The 26,418-nt window shown below is 41.4% G+C and overlaps 1 protein-coding gene across 3 annotated transcripts in view; it reads right to left on the bottom strand.

Annotated features, from left to right (window-relative positions):
- PCTP (phosphatidylcholine transfer protein) overlaps positions 1-26,418 on the bottom strand; it is a 101,245-nt gene that overhangs the window by 14,365 nt on the left and 60,462 nt on the right. For 2 of the 3 annotated variants that reach the window (XM_012503284.2, XM_030827702.1), the window contains exons 6-7: positions 16,260-16,423; positions 9,860-9,897 (exon numbers count right to left, since the gene is read on the bottom strand). In XM_012503284.2, the coding sequence (XP_012358738.2) occupies positions 16,271-16,423 (153 nt within the window). In that variant the 3' untranslated portion in view covers positions 9,860-9,897; positions 16,260-16,270. Of the gene's footprint in view, positions 1-9,859; positions 9,898-16,259; positions 16,424-26,418 lie in introns of those variants that run through there. The other variant, XM_030827699.1, reaches the window with a different exon arrangement.

Raw genomic sequence — 26,418 nt, 5'->3', positions numbered from 1 at the left:
TCAGCCTCTAAGTAGCTGGGACTAAAAGTTCACACTATCATGCCCTGCTATTTTTTTATTTTTTATTTTTGTAGAGATTAGGTCTTTCTATATTTCCCAGGCTGGTCTCAAACTCCTGGCCTCAAGCGATTCTCCCAGCTATGGCCTCCTGAAGTGCTGAGATTAAAGGTGTGAGCCACAGCAGTCAGCCTGCATTTTGAAAAGAACACTCTGGTGTGAAGATCAGACTGGTGGGGAGTTGGCAGAGTGAGAACAATGAAGTGAATGAAGAAGCAGTGGTCCCCTGGGCAAGAGAGATGATGGTGGCTCTGTCAGAAGATGGTTACAGACATGGAGAGATACGATGGATTTGAGGATTAAAGGGGATTAAATAGAGAATTTTGGTAAAGGATTTGGAGTGAGAGGTGGTGAGGGAGACAAAGAGAAAGGAAGAAATATGAGGATTCTGGATTACAAAACCAAATGAAAATTGGCGCTATTTGCCAAGACATGTGACCCAGGTTGGGAGTTTTATGGGGCAAAAGGGCATTGAAAAAGACGATAAGATAGGTTTTAGACATGCTGAGTTTTAAGGGCATCCAAATCTTCTAAGAGGCACATTTACCAAAGGCAAGTACCATATAGGTACCGAAGAAAGGAAGTTTCCCAGTGATGATTCAACACCACACAAATACAATCTAAGAGTCTTGTGCACCCATTCTTGTCTCTCCCCGACCCATTATGCACATGGAAGCCAGAATGGCCTTTACCAATGCAAATCCATTTAGGTTGCTATTGTCTGAAATCTTGTTATTACCACCCATTACTTGCAGCATTATGTCTAAAGTTCTTCATGCGGCTCACAAGACTCTCCCTCATCACTGGCTGCACCTCTATCCTTGAATGAGCTCATCTCACTTTCCTTCTACTCATTGTTGCCTCCATGTCATCATCCTTTCATTTCTCAGATATGCCAAACTCCTTCCTGTAACTACCATATCTGTGATCAAACTCCATCATACCACCATACGACCTTCACATCACCAGACAGTCCTGCTACTCCTCCAAGATTCTATTTAAACACCACAGTCTCAGGGACACCTTCTCTATTCCCTGCTCCACCATTGACTAGGTTAGATCCCCTTGATGTACAGTCCCCCAGCACTCTCCTTTTCACTACCTATCACAACAGGAATTACATAATTATTTGTATAATTTTGGCTTATAATAAGTCACTCTTACTAGAACAAGGGCTATGTATTTATTTCTTATTGATGCAGTCTTCACATGGAGGTGACCAAGGAAAATTTCATGGAAGAAGACAATAAAGCTATATCTTTGTCTTCAATGTGTCCCAGGAAGAAACAATGGCAGGACAAAGGTATGGAGTTGAAGCCAATATATATTCAAAAACATACTTGATAGTTTAGCCCTAGGCCTGGGAAGAACTTCTAAGGAGAAGAATGCTGTTTCTGTGAAGAGTAGCAGTCTGTTTTGCTGAAGATAACCCAGGAAGTCTCCCAGTTCTGCAAAGAATATGCCTTCGGTGGCCATTGAAGGAAAGTGCTTCAAAGAGATAGATGAGGCAAGGATAGAGATGACCCTTGACCTCACAGGCAGACAGAAGTCCACTGACTCAACCTTGTCTTTGGGGTACTTGGTATGTTCAATGAAAAAATAATTAAAGACATAATGGTAGACTAAAGCACTCTTTTTTAGTTTCTAGTATACACAAGTAGTATCAGTTGCCAAAGGTTTTAGAAAACGTTTTTGGGCTAAAAGTACGTAGTTTATCAAATTCTATCCATTAGGTTATGTCACTTTTTAGGAATTGGAAAATATTAATTATGTCATTTGATTGAATTTTTATGAGTAAACACCTTGGTTGAACTCATAAGGCACTCATTCTCCTACTTCTCCTGCAGAGTGGGAAAAAACTAAGTGAACCTACAGGGTTGGGTCATGTTATACCACAATAGGTATTTGCTAGCCTATTGCAACACAGAAGAAGAAAGAATCTAAGTTGAGGTTGAAGATGCACTAGATACTTTTTATTTTTGCCTTCCCAATATCAATCTCGCATTCAGCAAGTGTTTTGTGGGCACACTTGATTCAGATTTAGCTGACTTCAGCCCAAAGCTCCAAAGCAGGACACATGACCCAGTTGGAATCAATTAAAATAGTATGTCCCCTCAGTTTTCATTACCGGTAAGTAGGCAGTCTGTGGTCTCCCAACTCCTATTGGGACTATCAAGAGAAAGACATCCTCCTAGTCACTCTGCTGATCAGACCTCAGCCTGGCACTTCAGGTAGCCACCTTGTACCAGACAGGAGAGCCTGATGGAGGTTTGGGACAGTGATAAGGAAAGCAAACCCATGGGATAAAGGAAACATTGTCCTAGTGACAATGTTTGAGTTTTTATCACCAACTCTTCTTGAAGTGAGACTATCTCTGCATTTTATACTTCTAAGCTAATAAATCCTCCATATTTAAGTTTCTGTCCCTTGCAATGGGAATAATTTGAAACTGGCTACAGCAAATAGTAAAGGATATCAAAATCCAAAGAATGATGAGGCCAGAAGAGGTAATAAGTCAATGAGCCAGAGGCAAAGTGGAAATCAGAAAATGAGGAAGGAAGATTTTTCAGCTACAGGTGAATGGTTGTCATGAACCAAGCTAGGAAAAGTAGGACTGCAGGAGATTAGGCTTTTGTGGTGCTTGAAGCATGGGACAGGTAGCAGTTCAACATGCATGAAAGGGCTAAAGAATACTGTATTTGCTGCCATAATGAAGTCCCATGAACTGGTGGCTTGGGATGGCAGGCATTTATTGTCTCACACTTCTGGAGGCTGGAAATCTGAGATCGAGGTGCTGGTGGGTCATGCTCCCTCCGAAGTCTCTAAGGGAGGATCCTTCCTTGCCTCTTCAAGCTTCTGGCAGCCCCAGACTACTTAGTTTGTGGCAGCATCACTCCAAGCTCCACCTTCAACTTCCCATGATTGTCTTCCCTCTGTGGCTCTGCATCTGTGTCCAAATTTCCCTCTTCTTATAAGGCCATGATCGTATTGGATTTAGGGCCTGCCCTATTCTAGAATGACCTTATCTTAACTCATTACATCTGCAATAACCCCATTCCCAGATAAGGTCACATTCTGAGGTGCCTGGGGCTGGACTTCAACATATCTTTTTGAAAGACACAACTCAACCTATTACAAATACTGACTTGCCTAAACCCTTAGAATTACCACCTGGGAAATTTATTATTTTGCATCCCTCTGCACCCTTCCTCTTTTTCACATCCCCTCCACCATTCAATAGAACTCTTTCTAATTACTTTTTTATCCAGGATCCAAGCTGTCTGTCTATCAGGTTAACTTTCCAGTCCTCCCCTATTTTCAGAAAACTCTACCCATACACCATCCACACCATTACATGCATGGGGCTCCCAAAGGGCACGTTCCTATACACACACACATGAGATGGACCCCAGGTGAAAAGCTGATCCTTCCTAAACTAAAACCCCCTTCTAGGAACTTGGAATTGAGACTGGGAAAGACATGTGGGCTCTTTCCTGGTGGCTAGATCTTTTCCACTTAGGAGTTGCAGGCTGTAGCCATTTTTTCTCATATGGACTGAGAGGCAGAGAAAGCCAGTGTGGACACAGGAAGGGGAACAACATACACTGAGGCCTGTTGGGGGTGGAGGGCAGGGAGAGGGAGAGCTTCAGGAAAAATAGGTAATGCATGCTGGGCTTACTACCTAGGATGAGTTGATAGGTGCAGCAAATCACTGTGGAACATGTCTACCTATGTAACAAACCTGCACATCCTGCACATGTACCCCAGAACTTAAAATTAAAAAAAATAATAATTTTAAAAACAGAGAGAATAAAACTGACTCCAAAAGCAGAGTAGATACAAGAGAAAAGTAGGGGTGCTGTGGGCATTCAGGCTCTGGTGTCCGTCAGCTCCTGAGACTCAGGGGCTTCCTCCTTGTGTTTGTGTTCCGTTAGATACACCTCTTTCATTATTCTAATTCACCTACATTTGTGTAAGTCAGTCTTCAGACATAAATAAGTTATAAATATACTCTATCTAAATCTGCTGTTAAAGAAGTTTCTGATATGGTTGTACACACTGATATGTGGAGGATTTGAAGGCTCAACATGTTTTATAGTCCAGGATAATCTAGAGCTAGAAGTCTTAATCCAAAGATACGAAACTAAAGAATGGCAAAAAAAAAAAAGGCAGGAGGCAAGGTCTTTTGGGGGGGGATGAGAATATTCCAATTGCTTCTAAATAACATTGTGCAAAGATAATTCAAAATTAATAAGTGGTTCTCAAACTTGAACATGCATGAGAGTCACCTAGAAGGCTTGCACAGAGATCTAGGACCGCCTCTGAATGTATGAATTGGTAGATCGGCACACAAGGGTTTGCCTGTCTGACAATTCCCAGGGTGATTTGATGCTGTTGGTCTAGGGAACATACTTTGAAAACCACTAATTTTGAAGTCTGGCATTGGGTGAGGAAACTGTGCCAGGCGGTGCATGCGAGCACTTAAAAACTTTTCTTTGTGTGGGAGGATACTTCCCTCGTTTGGACCAGCACTGTGGATAAATTGTTCATTTTTGAAAAGCCTTTAGAGAAATTCAGACAAAGTATGTAGAAGGCACAATTTAAGTTTCTTTGCAGGTTGTTCCTTCAAAAGTATAAATTTTGGAGGTTACTTGTTGTATTCAGAAAAGATGCTGGATTCCAAGCCTGAGAACTTTGCTTCTGTATGTATACTAGCTGTGGAACGTCTTTGGGTCTCAGGTTTCTTATCTCTCAAATAAAATAATTGAATTATTTTATCTCTTAGATCACTCTTGGCTCTAATACCCTCACATCTATGATGTTGCTCAAATATTGCTCCTGCAGCTCCCCTGAGTGATATTTCCTAAGTGAACACATTCAAAGACCATCTCTAACCACCTCAGTCCACACCCCTCTGAAGAACAGAGTGGCGGTGAATGTGAAGCATTCAGTACTTTGCAGTGTTCCCAGGGAACATATGACAAAAGTTGAACCAAGAGGAAACTGCCCCAGAGGAGAAGGATGGTCTCTTTAAACTCTTAAGCCATTTACACTGAATCGTGCTGAAGCTTTTGCAACCATTTAGAGCCCCAAAAGCCCTCAACTTAGCTTGGGGTGCTGATCAAAACAAATGGGGTGTTGGAAATCATACTCCAATGTCCAGGGCCTGGACAGGACACAGGCAATATTTGATATCCAGCAAAATTTTTTTAGCCCATCAAGCATATTGAGCAAGGGAATATTCTCTTGTGCCCAGAAGGCTCAGACAAGACACAATTTGATAGAAACATGCGTAAGCCATAGCATTAGGGATTACACACAGCAGCTCTCAAAGGCCTAGGGGCATAATACATTGCATGAATTTGGAAAACACACTCAGGTTGAAGCCATCGATGCTCTTTCAACCAAGTATTCAGGCATTCTTGCCTTTGTAAGAACTGCAAGCAAAGAAGGAACACCACCAATGAGTTTGCAGGTGAGAGACTTTAAAAACTGGGAGTAGAGGTGAAAGGAGAGAAGAACAATTTGCTATCTGTGTTCTTCATTCCAAGCCTTCCTGGAGCAGAAATTTCTCTTCTTCTTTTCCCCCTTCAAACGTCCTAAGGCAGTAGCCATTTTAGAAGAAGGATGTATCTGGACATTAAAATAGTAAAATTCATAATAGCATGATACTTTGTGCAATCAACATTCTAGGTACTAAGGAATACAGATAATTGAGACACAGAGTTTGCCCTCAAGGATCTCATATCCTCACCTGAAAGTGAGCTTTCAAAATATACCTCCAACAGCATAGTGACAGAGCTATTGTGGTGTGCAGAAAGGAGAGAGAGAAACCCAAGCTTGCTTGGGTGTTTCTGTTCTTGTTTTTGTTGTTGTTGTTGTTTATTTGTTTGTTTGAGACGGAGTCTCGTTCTGTCGCCCAGGCTGGAGTGCAGTGGTGCGATCTCGGCTCACTGCAAGCTCTGCCTCCCGGGTTCATGCCATTCTCTTGCCTCAGCCTCCCAAGTAGCTGGGAGTACAGGTGTCCGCCACCACGCCCAGCTAATTTTTTGTTAGTGGAGACGGGGTTTCACTGTGTTAGCCAGGATGGTCTCGATCTCCTGACCTCGAGATCTGCCTGCCTTGGCCTCCCAAAGTGCTGGGATTACAGGCGTGAGTCACCATGTCTGGCCAGGTGTTTCTGTTTTGATGGCAAAATGTCTGTTTGACTGGCTGGGTGTGGTGGCTCACACCTATAATCCCAGCACTTTGGGAGCCTGAGGCAGGTGGATCATGAGGTCACAAGATCGAGACCATCCTGGCTAACACGGTGAAACCCCGTCTCTACTAAAAATACAAAAAATTAGCCGGGCGTGGTGGCAGGCGCCTGTAGTCCCAGCTACTCAGGAGGCTGAGGCAGGAGAATGGCGTAAACCTGGGAGGTGGAGCTTGCAGTGAGCCGAGATCGTGCCACTGCACTCCAGCCTCGGCTACAGAGCAAGACTCCATCTCAAAAAGAAAGAAAAAAAAAAAGTCTGTTTGACTAAAAACAGTTAAAATATTCCTTTTGTAACCAAGGTGTCCCTGCCAGCTGCTGAAGAGGGAGGGACTGCTGAGATACCTGGTCTCAGGCTGAAGTTCTGCATGGGCGGTGGAGGGTTTTTCCAGGAAGACAACTAACTGTGAGCATAATGCTGATGATTTCATTCTGAGGCCTGTGCAGTTATTAAGGAGGACCAACCATGCATCAGCTATACTGGAATCCCCTGGAGTATTTGCTAATAACTCAGATCCTAGGGCCTCTCCTCAGACCTAGAGAATCAAAATGTCTATGAGAATGAATCCTTACAAGGAAATAAGAGGCAGAAGTATCATGAACATCTTTCTTCATCAACCCCTTAGTTGCATAGCCTACATCAAGAAGGCTAGATGCAAAGAGGTGATCAGAATTTGCAGCTTTCTAAAGGCTGTAGACTTTGCCTCCTCTTTACCCTAAGACAATGAGAAAACAAAAGTGTATACTGTTCTCTGAAAGGTATAGGAAGAGTCAATATAAGATATAGACCCCTGGTTTACAGTTAAAGTCAGTAAGTTTGAAACACGCCAGGTAAAATAGGTTTCTTTACTGCCAGAAATTTTAGAACATTTAACAGGTTTATAGGTACTGTCAATACCTAAGAGGCTGTGCATCAGTCAAATTCAGCTGCAGATAATAAAACCACTCTTATTTTAATTAGCAAGGGATTTGACACAAGGAATTGAGAGCTTATAAAATTGTTGGAACACTGGCAGTGCAAGCTCCATGCTGGGCCTGCAGGAATAATTTTCAGAATCACAGCAGAGTACTGGCTTGCTGAGGGAACTCAGTTACGATCCGGAAACTGCCACAGGAACCATTCCATGACAGTTAAACAAATGTCTCCCTGCCTACTTACCCCAGTTTCAAATTCATGTCTTATGCAAATACATCTGACTGGTAGCCTAATCATATCTGGAACTCTAGTGCAAAGGAGTTTGGGAAATACAGGGTTTAGGTAGCATACTTGATGTTGGAACAGATGTTGAGTGAGACAATCTATTGTATACACAGGCATGCCTGGTACACAACATTTTCTGAAGTTATTTAAGGACACAAAACCATTTTTTTTAAAGAAGGCTCTTGAAAAGCAAGTGTTTCAGGGAACACCTTTTCACAAATACTAACCCAGGTCTGTCTCCTCATTGGCAAGGAAGAAAGCTGATGCCCAACGAGGTTGGCCACTTGGCTGATGCTACCCCAGTGAATTAGCAGCAGAACAGGGAAGGCATGGAGCCAGGTGACCCTGCTCAGTTGTCCAGCCTTGCTTCTTGCACCACAAAGTGCCTTTGCTTCACTTTTAAGGAAGCTTGAACTGAACTCCTGAATTATGCAACAACAGAGCAAGCTAATAAGCTCTCCTGAACCTCTAATTAAGTACAAGGATAATTATACCCTGGAGTTAGGAGAGCAGCTGAGACTGGGAGTATTACAAGAACTGTCAGCTACCGAGTCGCTTTTTAAACCTGGTGTTTCACCCTTGCTGCTTTTGGAGGGAAAGTGGGAGGAGAAGAAGAAAACCTGTTGGTCTCAGCCCACTTTGGACAGCCCATAATCGATTGAATGGGCTCTTCTCCTATTTGGGCAAAAGGGAAGAAGCCTGCTGCCCCCGCCCTGCAAACCTGGCAGGAAGAGAAGGCGCCGACAGCTGGCAAGAGGGTTTTCTGTTCGGAACAAATCTGCCTCTGTATCAGTTTTGACCTCATGTTTACAGCCACCCCTCTGAAATCTAATTTTTCTCCTGCAGGACTATTATACTGCTGCCTCACAGCAGCCGGCCTTGCACCAGTTCACGTGCTCCTAGGCATGTCTAAGCCTTCTCCCAGAAATCTGATTTCATCATGGCAACCTCCATCTCCCCTAACCCCTCAACTAAAAAGATTAATTTTTCTGTGTATTTCTCTGCTCAGCACTTACAAATGTGTTTGTTTTGCACTGTTTTAATTATTCTGCTTTATTAATGTCACGTGTTTTTCTACAATGTAATTGCAGTCCTAAGATACCTCAGATTATTAAGAAATAAAAGCAGTTGTTCCAGTGGTGGAAAGGAAACCATCTTTCAGATTCACAAAAACGATGTTATTTTTCCTGTCAGAATTTGGAATTTTACCAATCAATTTTCATTTTTAAGGTGACAGGTACACTTCTCATGTAGCAAGCAGAAAATGATAAAGTAGTTGATCAAAACTGACAAAAACTGACAAAGCTAAAAGAAAAAAAAATCACTGACTAGCCAGAAAATCACACCCAAATCAACATGTTCCTAGTCCATCAACAAAACTTGCAGTGCAGTTAAAAATTGTCAGAGGTAAACAGAAACACAAAACAGATAACAATGTGGCAATCAATCATTCAGCCACAGCAGCAGAACTTTCTACTCTATGGTTTTCAAACCACCTCCCCCTACCCCGCAGCACAGTCAGATCTCCTGGGAGCTTGGAAAAATCTCCCTGATGCCCAGGTTTTTTAGCCCAGACTGATTAAGTGGAGATCTCTGGGGGCAGAACCCAGACATTAGTATTTTTAAAGCTTTCCAGGGGGTTTATATTATACAAGGTTGATTGCTCATTACAAATTCTCATCAACAGAATTCAAGCAATATAAATTCTTACATTTAATTCAACGTGCTACCGCTATTTGGTATCATAAAAACACAGACATTAGGAGACATGCCTGAAATGCTTTACAAGTATAAAACAATTTGCAAAATAAAAAAGCAATTTCACATCTCATTTCATCTTTCCATTTGCCCCATGAATCATGGCCCCTTTTTATAGATGAGAAAGCTGAAGCTCAGAAAAGCTGAATGCATTGTCTGATACCTATAACCAAATGTGGAAACACAAGCCACCATCTGTGGATTCTGTTCTCAGTGACAACAGCACCTCAAACATAGCAAGTTCTTTTACAAGCTTGTAGAGGGTGTGCGTGTGTGTGTGTGTGTGTGTATTTAAATTATTATCCAAACTGTATAGATGAGGCAGCTGAGGCTCAGAGGTGGTAAAAGATTGGTCAAGATCACACAGTTTATGCCGGGAACAGTGGCTCAAGCTTATAATCCCAGCACTTCAGGAGGCCAAGGCAGGTGGATCGCCTGAGGTGAGGAGTTTGAGATCAGCCTGAGGTCAGGAGTTTAAACCCCATCTCTACTAAAAATACAAAAATCTGTCTCACCTGCTACTCAAGAAGCTGAGACAGAATTGCTCGAACTGGGGAGGCAGAGGTTGCAGTGAGCCGAGATCGCACGATTGCACTCCAGCCTGGGTGACACAACGAGGCTCCACCTAAAAAAAATAAAAAATAAAAAATCACACGGTTTAGACTTTAACACCTATAACTCTTCTACCAAACTGATTCACTAGGTGAAGTGTAAGTATGTCTTTTTTTTTTTTTTTTTTTTTTCACATATTGGCCTTTGAAGCTCCTTTCTGCACCTCTTGATCATATCTTGGGCAAATCTCAACCTGTATATCCACTCAGGTTTCACAAAGTCTGGCTTAACTATCAGTCTCATCTTGAACTCAGCCCCACTGTCTCCTCTTCTCTCTCCGGTGCTAGCTTTCCCCATGGCTCTGGTCTTTAGTGATGATTATCACAGGTGTCTGCTCCTTTGTTCCTGGGACACTTCATCCTTCTGCATCTCTTCCATTTTCAACATGTAGGGGGGACTGGGAAGAAGACTTGAGGGAAAGGAGCAAGAAGCTCTTTTTCTTGACTGGGGCCATATCCGGCCCTCCCTTGGCTGTTATGCCCACTGGGAAGCAGAAGTCCAAATATCGGTTTCCTTAAAGTGATTCGTGCCCACTTTTCAGAAGGCCCGGCACTGCTGCATGCTCTCATCTTGCCCCCTCCCCCATCTTCTGCTATTGCCTACAGCTCTTACTACTGGGCTCCCTCACCCAGAAGCCAGCCCTTTTGGGCGCTGTTTTGGGTGAAATTGCTTCCCACCCTCCCCCACACAGACACATTGAAGTCCTAATCTCCATACCTGTGAATGTGACTTCACCTGGAAACAGAGTTTTTCTAGATGTCATCAAGTTAAGATGAGGTCATTAGAGTGGGTCCTAATCCAATGACTGGTGTCATAAAAAGAGGAAATTTGGAAATAGACATACAAAGAGAAGAGAATGCCACGTGAAAGCACAGAACAGAGGGAAGACAGCCATATGAAGATGAAGGCAGAGTTTGGAGTGATGCTGCCACAAGCCGGGAACGTTTGTGCAGGCAGAAACTGGAAGAGGCAGGCAAGGGTCCTCTGCTAAAGGATTCAGTGGGAATACAGCCCTGCTGACACCTTGGTTTCAAATGTCGAGCCCCCAAAACTGTGAGAGAACACACTGTTGTTGTTTTAAGCCCCCCAATTTGTAGTACTTTGTTACAGCAGCCCTAGGAGTCTAATACAGACACTCTTCTGCCAAAATGTTCCAATCCAACTATCTATTCCGTTCTCACGTAGGAAAACTTACAGCTCCTTGCTTCTCCAATTAATTATAGAAGAGTTTAGTGTACCAATTTTCTGTTCCTTTGCTTCCCACCAGAGTGCCCCTAGAAAGTTTCCTGCCTTCAAAATTCTCCAAGTGAGAAGCAGCACCAGGCACTATATTAATATACACCCTTGAACACAAATAGCATAAAATTCAGCTCTATCGAAAACTACTCCATCATGCTTACTTTGCTGGGAGTAACAGTGGTTTTACAGGACCTGCATCCTAATAAGCTTCTCGCCAGGGAGGGATAAGCTAAGCCCCAATTCCTGCAGGTCCTCTTGGAATCGACTCCCACCGATTTCTACAGGTGGTTTTCTCAGCACTTCCCCTAATTAGCCTGGACTTTCACTGAAAAAAGAAAACACCTGTGATCTTTTCCCAGCGAGGCAGAATGGAGTAAGTTCTTATCAGGAACATGGGCTGCTATAACCCCTCTAATCCCTGATCCCAGTGATGTCTCCTCTAATGGGGAATGTTCCAATTTTGGAGACTGTGGTAGGTTGATAACAGCAAAACAAGTATTGCTAGCCTCTTAGTAAGTCCTGCTGGGATATGAGCAGTAGATCTTTTTAAAATCTAGGTGTTTCAGCTAATGCTGTATAACAAGCTTCCCCAAAATCCAGTAGCTTAAATAATAAGTATTAAAACACACCATGCCGTCAGCTGGGCATTCTTGTTTCCGTGGGCCAGGCTTAACTGAATTTAGCTGAGCTTACTCATGCTTCTGTGGTCAGCCGTGGGTGGCAGGAGGCTGGCTGAACATTGAACTAGGATGTCATTGGCTGGTGGTTGGCTGGGGTGTCTTGACCTCATGCCCCTCCTTGTCCAGCAGCTCAAGGCTTGTTTTCACTGGGGCTGAGCAGGATTCTAAATGAGTGGCAGAAGCATGCAAAGCCTCTGGAGACCTAGACTCCTAGTGGCACATGGCTACTACTTGCATGAAAGAAGTCACAGGTTAGCTCAGACTCAAGGTGCAGGGAAATAGACTTTTCCTCCTTACTGAGACAAAGTGCAAAGTCAAATTGCAAAGAGCTTGGATACAAGGAGCAATAGAGAATTCTGGCCATTTTTTTTTTGTTTTGGCTGTTTACCACGGTAGGTATCTTTTGTATCTGTTGTTGTATATTAATCAGGTTAAATTACATGAAATGCTATAATAAACAACAAACAAAAAATCTTAGTGGCTTTTTTCTTACTCACAACCCAGTCCAATGAGGGGCTGGTGTGTGTTGGAGAGAGAAGAATGTTTGCGCCAAGTAATTTTTCAAGGCTCCAAATTGGATTCAGAATTACGCTATGAATACTCCACATGTAGCCCTCAGGTGAAAGAAGAAAGAGGATGTGAAGGATCACATAGGATGTCTCAGAGCCCAAACCTAGAGAGGCTTACATCATTTGCATTGGCCTGAACTTGGCTAAGATTTCATGAGCCATCTAACTGCAAAGGCATCTGGGAAGGTTGTTTGATGACAATGAAGAAAACTAAATACGCTTTGCCTCTTGTCTTTAGCTTTATGGCTGTAGCCCAAATCCCAAGGCAACAGAATTCCCAATCTATATCCTTTTCACCAACTTCAGTATTCTTTCCTCCATATACCCAAGGGGACTGCTGGCGCCAGGCTTAGCTCGGATCACATTTTTTTTTTTTTTTTTTTTGCTTATCTTTTTAATCCTTCAGAGATGGATACCCTCATGAAGCGTGGCATTTCTTCAGATGAGGGAAGGGGATGAAATTAGCACCCTAGAGTCACCATCAGTTTCTGGCAACCCTGCTCTAGATACGGATTTGCTTGTGCCTCCAAAACCTGCTAAGCCTTTACACTCAAGTACTCCTGTACCTTCCCAGTTTTTCTGTACCTGCTCCAGAGGAGGCCATTTGAGGATGTTCTTGAACTCTGCTCTTTGATGAGCAGAGAATATTTCCCACTGTTCCACATTCTGTGTTCCTCTCCAACATCATATCACTGTGCTTACCAAGCCACAAAACAACTCCTCAGATGATGAGGCTAGGTACGCTGGGTTCAAATTCCAGCTCTGCTACTTACACTTAACTGTGTGATCTCTGGCCAATCACCTAATTTTTCTGATCCTTGATTTTCTCATCTTTCACACTGGAATGATGCCACTTTCTGGGATGATAGTGAGGGCAACCATGATTGTAAAGCATCTACTCAAGGTAAGCACAGTATCATCTTCTTTCCTTCTTCCTCTTCCCCACCTCCAGTGACCACATGAGTGCAGTGAGAACGAGGAGGAATAGAATTGGAATTAGCGCAGTCCGAATGAGGAGGAATGGGATTGGAGCTCTGTTAAGTGATGTGTTGAGACAGGGTTTGGAGGCAGATGCAATGGAGAGGTGGCATATAACTTGCCTGTGAATGTTTAAATATGCATTAAGGATCCTGGAGTCATGGAGTTAAGAGAAACCTGTTTTCATTGTTGCAAGGAAGATTTTTTTAAAGAAATATTATGGGCAGAGAGGCTTAGGATTTAATACGAAGACATGCATTTTTCTCACAGTTGTGGGACCTTGTCACCATAGTACCACCCTCTGGTAATTTGGAAGTTTACCCAGATGTCACCTTTGTTCCCAAACCTGCAAGTCTATGATAGGCCCTAAGGCGATGCCGATGTAGCAAAAAGATGACTCTACCTTCCCCTGGCAGCCAGGTGTTAAATCATCGCTAGATGGCAGTAACATCTAACGCTTAATTTGGTGAATGATCAAACCATTTTACCTTTGTTTTTCTTTTGTTTCTCTATTTCAAGCAAGCATTCACTCAACACAAAACTGAGATAGCCTTGAGTTTTTCTCAGTCCTTATTTTGAAGTTGACTTAGAGACTCACAAAATTTTAAAGGGAAAAGAATGTCTCAAGCTACGAACAACAAACTTCTCACTGGACTCTCGGAGCTCTGATTAAAAGACTTCAGCCATGCCCTCGACATAGAAGAAAAGATCAAGTATCTAATACCCTCCATATTGGACAAAGGGTCATGAATTTGGACAAATTACCTTTTTTCTTAAATAAGAAAAGACATTAAAAAAATTTGTGCACCTGGTGGGGATGAGCCCACTCTTGTTAACGTAAGAGCCATTTAGTTCCCCAAACAAGTTTATTCGAACTTCACTTTTATTTTTTCTCCCAGATCCCTCTCTGTTACTCCCAAATTCATTTGTATACTCAATGCTGTTTTTTCTCAAGGAACCATTAGAATAAAGATGAAAGATAAAGATTGAAACATTAAAAAGGACTGGCAGTGCTACAAAGTCTATATCATGCTCTGGGTGTACCAAGGAATCTGGGGCTATGGATCCTAAGATGTTCCAAGAGGGAGTTTGGTGAGGCTTTGAATTAGTCCCAGAGAACTTCCAGGCCATTCCTGGGCCCAAAGCCTTGGTCTTCTCCAAGGCTAAATTTGTTCTGCAAGGAGACTAAATATGAAACCCAGGTCCACTTATCTCTGTGTTCAGGGACCGAGTGACCTACTGAAGGTCCAGCAGGCCTAGTAAATGTTGATAACAAAAGCTTCTCTCCCACCATGAAGTAGTTCCAATTACAGTTTATCATTGTTTGAGACTTTGACATTAGATACTTTGCGTTGTTACCTATAGTATTATCAGGCAAGCTGTAAAATGGAGCAGGAATTAATTTGAGACATGCACTAATTAATTTGAGACATGCACTGAGATGGAACAAGGAATAACTCTAAGGGTGCAGGAGGTCAGGTCATGCCTACTGTCTTTGGGGCTGTACCTGTTTCCATCCTCATTTTAGAAATGGCTGTACCAACAAGTTGTATCTAGTAATTGGCACCTACACTTAGATTGGTGGAAATTAGCCAGTTTAACAGGCAGGTGGGTATACCCTCGGAGGTCTTTGTAAGCAAGAAGACCCAGGTCAGTAACCGGGTCACTGAAACTAGGATCTCCAGAATTGGGATTAGTGCATTAGACAAGTTGATTGGTTGGATTAAAAAGAGGACATCAAGGTTGCAGTTCTATTCTATGGACTGAGTGAATATAGGGGGAGAAGGTAAAAGAAGGGAGCTACCACCCAAACTTAGTCCCCTATGGTCATGAATACCACCAGTAGATATGAGATCTAATTGGCAGCAAGGAGTGTGGGAGTCCCTCAGACATCTGGGGCCATTAAGTCTCAAGTCTAGACAGTAGACTTAACGTGAAACCAATGTGCAATAGGGAGTCATGCAGCACTATTCATCTCCATCAGGTATAGCTCAGGTGGAGCTGTGCCTGCAGATGTGGAGCATCAGCAGAGCTAGCTGTGACCAGCTAGGGATACAGAAGCAGTGAAAACCAGGCTGGGGCTGATGCAGCATTGAAAAAGTTGTGCCTCTGGACATGTCCAAAACAGCTGCCACATAGGAGCTCTCTTGACAATTGCCTGGACTTCAATCCACTGAAAATAATGTTTCCTATCACAGGGAATTGATATACAAGATTGACTGCAGAAGGGGACACTAGGAGCCATCGTTTTGCCTTGAAGTGAAAACCCAAGACTGCTGTTTACTTCTCTTGCCAGTTTCTAATTTATATATTTACTTTCAAATTTTGCTTCTTCAGTGAATAAAAAAAGATCTGATGATGAGAAGACAGGGAGAAGAAAAGAGAGCTCTGAGGTGGAAGCTTTGCCGCCATTTTAATATCAGCACTTCCCAATCACTACTTTTTAGTCATTTGAAAAAAATGTTTTAAAGGATGAACTTAGTTGTGTTTTCTTCTTAGAAATTTTAACTTTGGGTGCAGAATATTCTGTCAATGGTAAGCAACATATCCCATCTGGAAGACAGTGAAGGCCATTTTTAAATTTATCAGCAAAATAGAATAAATATTTGTAATACTAGGGTAAAACTTCAGACAAAGCATTGTAGCTACTTATAGGAGAAAAATGTAAATTCTACTGCTCTTTGACCAACTAAGCAACTGACCTCTAAAAGTTTTGATAATCATATCCTCCAAGTGACAATGGCATTTTATTCATTAGAATGCGTGCTCCAAGAGGGCAGGTAATTTTGTCCATTTTATTCACTGCTATCTTCCCAGTACGTAGATGATAGTGAACACATGGTAAATATTGTGAATAAATGAATTAATTCAGGGCTTATGAGAAAAACCAATGAGATAAGAAATGATACCTGCAACCATTTCAGTGTTTCAACAAAGACTCAGCTTCTTTTCTCATGTCTTTATCATGTCCTTCCTCTTCCTTCCACTCAATCCATTGCAGAGTGTTTGGGTTTGCCGAAAACTTGATGAGATCTCTCTGATTCTGAGCTTCCCGCTTGGTTCTGCTCTGATTCTAAAGAATCAAATGGAAAGAGCAAAGGATAATAGTGAGTACAGCCACAAAAATTCCTGGGGATACTTCAGGATGCACAGAATAAGGGGTTTGTATAGTCATGGAAGGATGCAATTCTACTTCTAGCCTCTGGATCACAAGGAATAGAATGAAAGAATATGTTCTTAAATTGTGTTGTGTGAGTTGATTTTTATCTTCTTTCTCAAAAACCCTGCAAGAATAACCATATGCATAGTTAATCCCCCCACTGAAATATTCCAACTGACAAAGGGTACCACTGTGCCATTTCCCACAAAAGGGTGCCTGTGGCTTCTTTCAGATTTGGATTATTGTAGGCTCTTCGGTCATCTTTTGTCCAAGAAGAGACCACAGTCAAGGTACTGATTCTGCCAAACTCAGTCAAACATCCTGAAATGTGTTCCAACATTTGGAATTTGACAAAATCCCAGCACATTTGGCTTGGGTCCCCCTAATTACTGAGCCCAAACAGAAAATGTAATCCATCTGCTTCACAGTCATTTTCCCAAAACTCATCCAAATGTTCCTTGGTGAGAACTATTTGACGTCTTTGTCTTGTGGGCTTAACACCTTCCTTCTCACGTTTTGTTTCTTAGAACTAGGAAGCAGGCAGAGCCAACAGTAACAGGACTCAGTTTCAAACACAAGACATAATCTGTAAAATCAGGTGCTGGGGGTGGAGGGTCAAGAGTCTCACCTCCAGAATGACAGCTGTGACATATCTGAGGGAGAATTAAGGAATTAAGGGAACCTCTAAAACAAATATGTCCTTAGAAGGCAGGAGAGCACAGTTAACTGAGGATAGATTCCTTGCCACCCCATATCCACAGTGCCTGGGAGCCAACACCTCACCCCAGTTCTAGGGTGAGAAAGTCAGAGGCAGAGATTTCACTAATTTCTACTGTTTTGTGTTGGTCACTATTGTGAACATGCCAGCCTTGTACACGAGGAGGCTCACAAGATCCATCTAATGTCCTTTTGTAAGACCCTGAAACTCAAAATGAGACAAAAATGAGTTAAAATCCTAACTAGTATGGTAATTACTAGTTTTGTGACCTTGGGCAATTTCCTTATCTCTGAACTCATGTTTTCCCTTTGTAAATAAAACTAAGTTTCCTGGCATATTTATTATGAGACTTAGGTAAGATTATATAGTGTAGCACAGTAACTAGCATTTAGAAAGTGCTAAATTAACAACAGCTATTTGTATCGTTGGTTTTTATGACATCTTTATTGAGATGTAATTCACATGCTATGCAATGAACCAATTTATGTGTACAATTTAATGGTTTTTAGTAAATAACAGAGTTGTGCAACCATTATTACACTAAGTTTTAGAAGATTTTATCACCCCCAAAAGAAGCTCCATATCCATTAGCACCACTTCCCATTTCTTCTTAATCCCAAGCAACCACTAATTTACTCTTTGTGTGGATTTGCCTTTCTGAACATTGCACGTACATGAAATGCTACATGATCCTTTGTGAACGACTTCTTTCATTTGACATAATGTTTTCAAAGTTCCTCCATGCTGTACCATGTATCAGTACTTCATTGCCAAATAATATTTCATTGTGCAGATATACTACATTTTATTCAGTCATTGGAAATTTGGACTATTTCCATTATTTGCCTATTATGAAAAATGCTCCTATGGACATTTACGTACAAGTTTGTGTGTTGACCTATGTTTTTATTTCTTCTGTATCTATACTTAGGAGTAGAATTTCAAAGTCAAATGTTAACCTTTTGAACATTAAACCTCTGTGTTTAACATTTTAAAAAACTGCCTTGTATTTTCCAAAGTGGCTGCACTGCTTAACATTCCTTTTAGCAGTGTATGAGAACTCCAACTTCTTCATATCCTTGCCAACACTTGTTATTATTCATGTTTTTCATTATAGCCATCCTAATGGGTGTGAAGTGGCATCTCACTGCAGTTTTAATTTGCATATCCCTGATTGCTAATGATGTTGAACATATTGTATGCACTTATTGGCCATTTGTATATCTTCTTTGGAGAAATGTCTATTCAGATTATTTTCCATTTTTTAATTAAGTTTTTGTCTCTTGTTGTATCATTTCTTTACATATTTTAGATACAAGCCCTGCTGTAGCCTGAATGTGTTTCCTCAAAACTCATATGTCAAAGTCTCATCACCAATGTTATAGTATTAAGAGGTAGGGCCTTTAGGGATGATTAAGTTATGAGAGTAGAATCCTCATGAATGAGATTAATGACCTCATGAAAGAGGTTCAAGAGAGCTATTCATCCCTTTGGCCCTTTCATCCCTTCCATCATGTGAGGACCTAACAACAAGGCACATTTTGGAAGCACAGAGCAGCTCTCACCAGCCCCTAGATTTGCTAGTGCCTTGATATTGAATGTCCCAGCCTCCAGAACAATGAGAAATAGATTTCTATTACTTATATAAATTACCTGCTCTTCAGTATTTTGTTATAGCAACAGGAATGCCCCTTATCAGATATATGATTTGCAGAAGTTCTCTCCCATTCTGTGTATTGTCTTGTCACTTTCTTTATGGTTTCTTTTGAAGCACAAAAGTTATTAATTTTAATAAAGTTACATTTATCTATTTTGTTTATTTTTTTGCTTATGCTTTTGGTGCTAGATCTAAGACATTACTGGCAAATCCATAAAAAAATTGCCCCTATGTTTTCTTCTAAGAATTTTATAGCTTTAGCTCCTACATTTAAGGTCTTCGATCTATTTTGAGTTAATTTTTATATACGGTGGCAGGAGATCTAATTTCATTCTTTTGCATATGGATATCTGGTTGTCTCAGTACCATTTGTTGAAAAAGCTTATTCTTCCCCCATTGAATTTTCTCGATACTCCTTCATGGAAAATCAATTTATTGTTATTGAGAGGGTTGATTTCTGGATCCTCAATTCTATTCTATTGATTCATATATCAATCCTCATGCCAGTACAACACTGTCTTGATTACTATAGATTTGTACCAAGTTATTTGTAGTAAGCTATTTTTTTAGGCAGGGTCTCACTCTATTAGTGCAGTGGAGTGATCACAGCTCACTGCATCCTCAACCTTCTGGGCTTAAGCAGTCCTACCACCTCAGCCTCCCAAGTAGCCAGGACGACAGGTGCACACTACCATGGTTGGCTAATTTTTTGTTTATTTATTTTGTGGATTTGGGATTCCCTATATTTCCTAGGCTGGTCTTGAACTCCTGAACTAAAAAGATCCTCCCACTCTCCTACCTCAGCCTCCCAAATTGCTAGGATTACAAGCATGAGCCACTGCACCCAGCCTGTAGTAAATTTTTATATCAGGAACTGCAAATCTTCCAATTTCGTTCTTCTTTTTCAAGATTGTTTTTCTATATATAAAATTGTGTTTCTTCAAACAGATAGTTTTGCTTTTTCCTTTCCAATCTTAATGTCTTTTATTTCGTTTTCTTGCCTAATTACCCTGGCTAAAGCCTCCAGCACAATTTCGAATAGGAGTGTTTAGAACAGATCAATGGAACAGAACAGAGCCCTCAGAAATGATGCCGCATATCTACAACTATCTGATCTTTGACAAACCTGACAAAAACAAGAAATGGGGAAAGGATTCCCTATTTAATAAATGGTGCTGGGAAAACTGGCTAGCCATATGTAGAAAGCTGAAACTGGATCCCTTCCTTACACCTTATACAAAAATTAATTCAAGATGGATTAAAGACTTAAATGTTAGACTTAAAACCATTAAAATCCTACAAGAAAACCTAGGCAATACCATTCAGGACATAGGCGTGGGCAAGGACTTCATGTCTAAAACACCAAAAGCAATGGCAACGAAAGCCAAAATTGACAAATGGGATCTAATTAAACTAAAGAGCTTCGGCACAGCAAAAGAAACTACCATCAGAGTGAACAGGCAACCTACAAAATGGGAGAAAATTTTTGCAACCTACTCATCTGACAAAGGGCTAATATCCAGAATCTACAATGAACTCAAACAAATTTACAAGAAAAAAACAAACAACCCCATCAAAAAGTGGGCAAAGGACATGAACAGACACTTCTCAAAAGAAGACATTTATGCAGCCAAAAAACACATGAAAAAATGCTCATCATCACTGGCCATCAGAGAAATGCACATCAAAACCACAGTGAGATACCATCTCACACCAGTTAGAATGGCCATCATTAAAAAATCAGGAAACAACAGGTGCTGGAGAGGATGTGGAGAAATAGGAACACTTTTACACTGTTGGTGGGACTGTAAACTAGTTCAACCATTGTGGAAGTCAGTGTGGTGATTCCTCAGGGATCTAGAACTAGAAATACCATTTGACTCAGCCATCCCATTACTGGGTATATACCCAAAGGACTATAAATCATGCTGCTATAAAGACACATGCACACGTATGTTTATTGTGACACTATTCACAATAGCAAAGAGTGGGAACCAACCCAAATGTCCAACAACGATAGACTGGATTAAGAAAATGTGGCACATATACACCATGGAATACTATGCAGCCATAAAAAATGATGAGTTCCTGTCCTTTGTAGGGACATGGATGAAACTGGAAAACATCATTCTCAGTAAACTATCGCAAGGACAAAAAACCAAACACCGCATGTTCTCACTCATAGGTGGGAATTGAACAATGAGAACTCATGGACACAGGAAGGGGAACATCACACTCCGGGGACTGTTGTGGGGTTGGGGGAGGGGGGAGGGACAGCATTAGGAGATATACCTAATGCTAAATGACGAGTTAATGGGTGCAGGAAATCAACATGGCACATGGATACATATGTAACAAACCTGCACATTGTGCACAGGTACCCTAAAACCTAAAGTATATAAAAAAAAAAAAAAAAAAAAAGAACAGACACCTTGGTCTTATTTCTGATCTTAAGGGGAAAGCTTTTAGCCTTTCACAATTAAGTATGCAAGCTGTGGTTTGTTCATAAACACCCTTTAGCAGGTTGGGGACGTTTCCTTCTATTTCTAGTTTGTTATGTGTTTTCTATCACGAAGGGGTGTTGCTGTTATTAAACAACAATGCCACTGTTTTCTTCTTCCCTTTTTTCCTCTCTTCTTTCCTTTATTTTTATTTTTATTTTTTGATTTCTTTCCAGAGCCTAGTAGGATACCAGGACAACATCAGGAAAGACAAAGCCACAGGCTGCCATGCGTTCACTCTCTGAAGTGCCCTATGAGCCAGCATCTGCCACCTCCTCCCTCCTGTCCACCCTTCTGACCTGGCAGTGCCCTTGCTGTTCTGGCACAAGATGCACCCCTACCACTTTGATCTGCTTCACTGGCTTACCATCTTCTAGTTTTGGGGTCTGTGGCTTCCTGTCACTCTTCTTCATGGTTCGGATCTCTTTTCTACCTCTTTCCAGGTGTCCTACACTGCTTTGGCAGCTACTGGTGTTTGGAAAGCTAAAGGCTATTTTCCAGACAGAAGAATTTCCTTTTCACTCCTGTACCCAATTTAATTCCACAAATATTTCATGACCACTTTTTTTTTCATGCCAGTCATTGTTCTTGTTTGCTCCTGGTAATACAATAACCTTATGAAGTTGTTTTTTGTTTGACCCATTTTACAGAAGAGAAAACAGAGCCTCCATATAGCTAAGTAGTTTGTCCAAGGTTACATACATAGGAAGTGGCAGAACCAGAATTTTTTACAGATCTGCAAGATCTATCTGCTTAGAGCGAAAAAGAGGGATACTCACACAGTGACAAATGCTGAGATAGAACTCAGGGCACCAGTTGCCATGTTGGAACAGCCAGGAGGAGCTGGGAAAGTGGTCTTGTTTAAAACCCAAGGCTGCTATTGATCCGGCCTCTGCCAACTTCTCTGACTTCGTCTTTCAAAAAACACATGCCCACCCAGGCAAGACGTGCTGAACCACATCATGCAATCTCCGTTCCTGTGCTTTTTCATATACTGGTCCCTCTACTTCAGGCAAACTTCCTCCCCCATGCAACTGTGAACTTCCAGATGCCTGACTAACTTCTATTCTTACTTTGAGACCCAACCTTGGATTCGTTCCTCCTGAAAAGTCTTTCTGACCCACACCAAGCTGTGCTCCATCATATCCTGTACATACCTGTATCATGGTACTCACCACACTTAGGTCTTACTCCCTCTCCCTCTCCCCTATGACCAATCACCAATAAACTGTGAGCCCTTCAAGGTAGAGTCATGGTTAGTTTTCCTCTGTAACCCCTAGGACCCAGGATAGTTCCTGGCTCATAGTGCATTCTTAGCCATGGTTTCTTGAATAACGAATTGAAGTCTTCGGGATGAGCTCTTGTAGACAGATACCCTCTCTGACTAGACTTAAATTTTCTTTCTGCCCAAATAGATTAAAAGGTGCAACATTTTCTTGTTCTCTTTCATACTGAGGAATCTGAATTCTAAACCAAGGAGTGCAAGCCTGTGAAATTTGAGCTTAAGACAATAAAGCTATTTTTCCACTTTGTACATGACAACTCACAGTCATCAGTTCTCCATGAGACAAACCTCACCAAAGATGATAATCCAAAGGAGGAAACCAAGGAACTCACTTTAAATGCACAGCAAGAGCACCCTCCCATTCTATTGGAAGAACTGACCTTCTTAGGTGCTTCCCCACATCCAGGGATCTGCAGTCAAGGCCACCTTTAGGTTAAAAAGCACAAGACGGTCATTTCTTCAGCTATTAAACAAAACAATAACTTGACTTCTGGCTCAATGCCAGCTCAGTGAAAATAAGCCAACTGCAAGAAGAGGAACTTTCTGAACTCTGTGGCAACTCTTAGAGCAAAGTTTTAGCACAGCTACTCTTTGCCTTCTCCTCCAAGAGAAAGCTGTGAGGTCAGGTCCAGGATGACAATACCCAACAACCCCCAAAAGACTCCTGGTTTTAATCCTTGCCAATTTCCCTCCAAGCCCTGGCACAACTTGGGCTGAAAACACACATGCTATTTTCATTTAAGCATGAATGCTGAACCACTGGGTATTTTTTTCCTGGGTTTTCTGTTAACTCTGTCTACAAAATGTGGTTTTAAGAAATATTACTCCTGGTCATTTATCTAACAGACCATACTGTGATCTGTAAGCTCCATCTTTCTTGCAGCTTTCACATTCTATTAAAATGGGATCTTTTACCAGGAAATTTACTCAGACGGGGGAGTTCATTTGAGGTTAAAACTGTAAAGTGGCCAATTATCTCTCAGTCCTTGGTTGCATATGATCTTTACCCCAAGCTTTGGAAATAAAGACAACATTTAGCAAACGTTCTGCTCCAAAGCTAATGTTTTGGAAAGAATAACAGCATGTTGGGAATAAATTACATGGTCTTTAGTGCATTTTAGTGTTATTGCCTGTTAACACGCAGCGTGGTGTGCCAACTCATAAGAGAACTCCAGTCTTCTAGGGAATCGATTTCTGATTTGTTGAGCTGAAGGCGTCCATGTTATATCATTGAACAGACGAGTAGTACAGGGGGCCATGTCTGTGGGACCTCACCTAGGGGAAGCTATGACTCATAGGCTGTCTTTTCATTCTGATACTGTCCAGACCATTAACACGCCATGGGTAACGGCATATGAGGTCTTTCATCTAGGACTATCCAGTTACCCATTAATGAGCTATGTTGATCCTAAAAGAGTCATTTAATATACCTAAATCAAGTAACTAATATAGCCTTGCTAAAAGGCCTACTAGGTACGAGGTTTTTGGCCAGGCTCTGTGGAAGAATAGTAGGATGCTTAAAGAGAGCCTTCATTCCATTTGTATGAAATATCCAGAAGAGACAATTTCACAGAGTCAAAAATTACATCAGTGGTTTCCTAGACCTGGGAGGACAGGAGGATTGGAGAATGTTTGCTAAAACATTTTGGATTTCTTTGGGAAAATGTCATAAAATTGATTAAGATGATGGCTGCCCAACTCTGTGAATATAATAAAAGCCATTGAAGCATATACTTTAAATGGGTGAATCGTATGTGAGATATGTGAATGATATCTCAATAAAGCTGTTAAAAAATTAAAGAAGAACCACCTTGTCCTCACGAAGAGAGGAAATGTTAATAATTTCAGGTAGACAGCACTAAGGACTAGAGACAGGTACCACAAAATGCCAAGGGAAATCCAAAACTGTGTAACTTCCATTAGACTTTGTTAGATTTCCTTTCTTTGGGGACTGTTTCACTCTGTCTTTGGTTTCAAAAGACGAGAGGTCATGTTTAGGTCTCTGAGAGTAGGAGCAGAAAGACAGCTCCTAATAACTGAATAAATAAAAAAACTAATGATAAGACAGCAAAAGGTATCCTGGGAGCAGGAACATCAGAGTTGAACCTGTTGGCAGGGTCCCGATGCAAGCCAACCTCAAACCTCTCTTATAGCTGGTTGCAAGCAAGGTATTTTATTTAAAGGGGAAAGGAGTCAGGGATTTTTTTTTCCTTTAGACTAACAAGAAGCTGCCTGTTACTGTACCTTCTCCAGTCTAGAGACAATTTTACCGAAGAGCACCATCCCCACACCTACTCAATCTCCCACATTCCTGGAACAAATGTATCTAGGATCAGAGCAGCCCACAAAATAAATAAGCAACAATTAGCCCTGTGGTAACTTGTAAGCCAAAATGTTACTCCACGCACAAACAACTCAGGTGTGCACTGTTGTTCAGGCCACACCTGCTGCCATAGAAATTCTTTAGGCAGAAGGATAAATTGTATTTCAGGCTTAAGTGATCTGTCTTTTAGTGGGGTGGGCTTGATTAATTTTAAAAGATGTATTTCCACATTTACCTTTGCTGAACTCCCTCTCTACTATCATTTTTTGGATTATTTCCCCAAATTTCCAATATTTAGCTAAAAGCTAAATTATCAAGTGTATTTACTATAAATAATTCCAAATAATTTCAAATATAATCATGCTTTTTAAACTTTTAAACTAATTTAAATATCTTAAATATTATAGTAAATTGCTTCTGTGCATAACATTGAACTTCCAAGCAGCAATGCACATAAACATTTTAGAGAAGTTTACAAAGAGATGATTCTACTGGGCTGTGGACATGAATTCCAGGCTTAGTTTGCTCAGTAAGTGTGGGGCCTCTTTTCTTCCTGAGGATCTGCCACAATTTTGTGCTGTTCTTGGTTTCTGAGTTTCTCAAAGCTGAAACAGAGGCTGAGCTGAGGGTTCAGTAAAAAAGATGGTAGAGCATGCATCAGAGAGCCCCAAACTCCACTTGCCTTCTAGAAGTGTCTATGACACAATCCTGTCCCCTGGATGAGAGTTCTGCTAGTTCCACACTGGAGTACTTTGAAGCTTATGGGTCAAAGTAAACAGTGGTGTGGTGTCTGTCTTGCCCCTGTGAGCCCCATTTCCCTGGGACATGCAGAGAGAGCATTCCTTTCTCCAGTGTTCACCACCACCTGCCTTCCATGACAGTGCAAGCATTGGCTTTGGGAAGCTGCCAACTTTCTAGTGTGGTCCTTGAACCCTTGACCTTCCAGGCAAACGCAATGATGCTACCAGCTGAGCGACACAGACCTATTTCCTGCGTCAATGACTAAACAGATCCAAAGGTATGTGAAGCATTTCTTTCCCCCCGACCTTGTTCAGCCTTGGCACAGCTGCTGGCACAGCCAGAGGTGCCTGGCCCTGGGAGCAGCTGCTAAGTGTCTGCCAAGCCTCCGGAGGGCAGAGCTGTTTGTCAGCTGGTTAGTGCATTTTTTCACCTTGGTTCTCCTAACTTGAAAATAACTGGAATACAACTCATTTTAATGAACACTTTTGATCTTTTTCTCTTCTGTTTATCCTCTTATCTAATCCTCTTATCTATTTTATTATTAATGGGAACCATAAACACATGACAGGGTAGACAAATGTGCATGTCCCTTCATTTTCAAACCTCCTCCTTCCTCTCTTCATTCACACTCTAGAATGAAGATTAAAATATCAGAGTGTCAGCAAAATTAAGACAGGAAAGAA

Source organism: Nomascus leucogenys, chromosome 14, assembly GCF_006542625.1.
Source record: "Nomascus leucogenys isolate Asia chromosome 14, Asia_NLE_v1, whole genome shotgun sequence".
NCBI classification, from domain to species: domain Eukaryota; kingdom Metazoa; phylum Chordata; class Mammalia; order Primates; family Hylobatidae; genus Nomascus; species Nomascus leucogenys.
The sequence above is the reverse complement of the archived record's forward strand: the minus strand, read 5'-3'. Positions and strand labels throughout refer to the sequence as shown.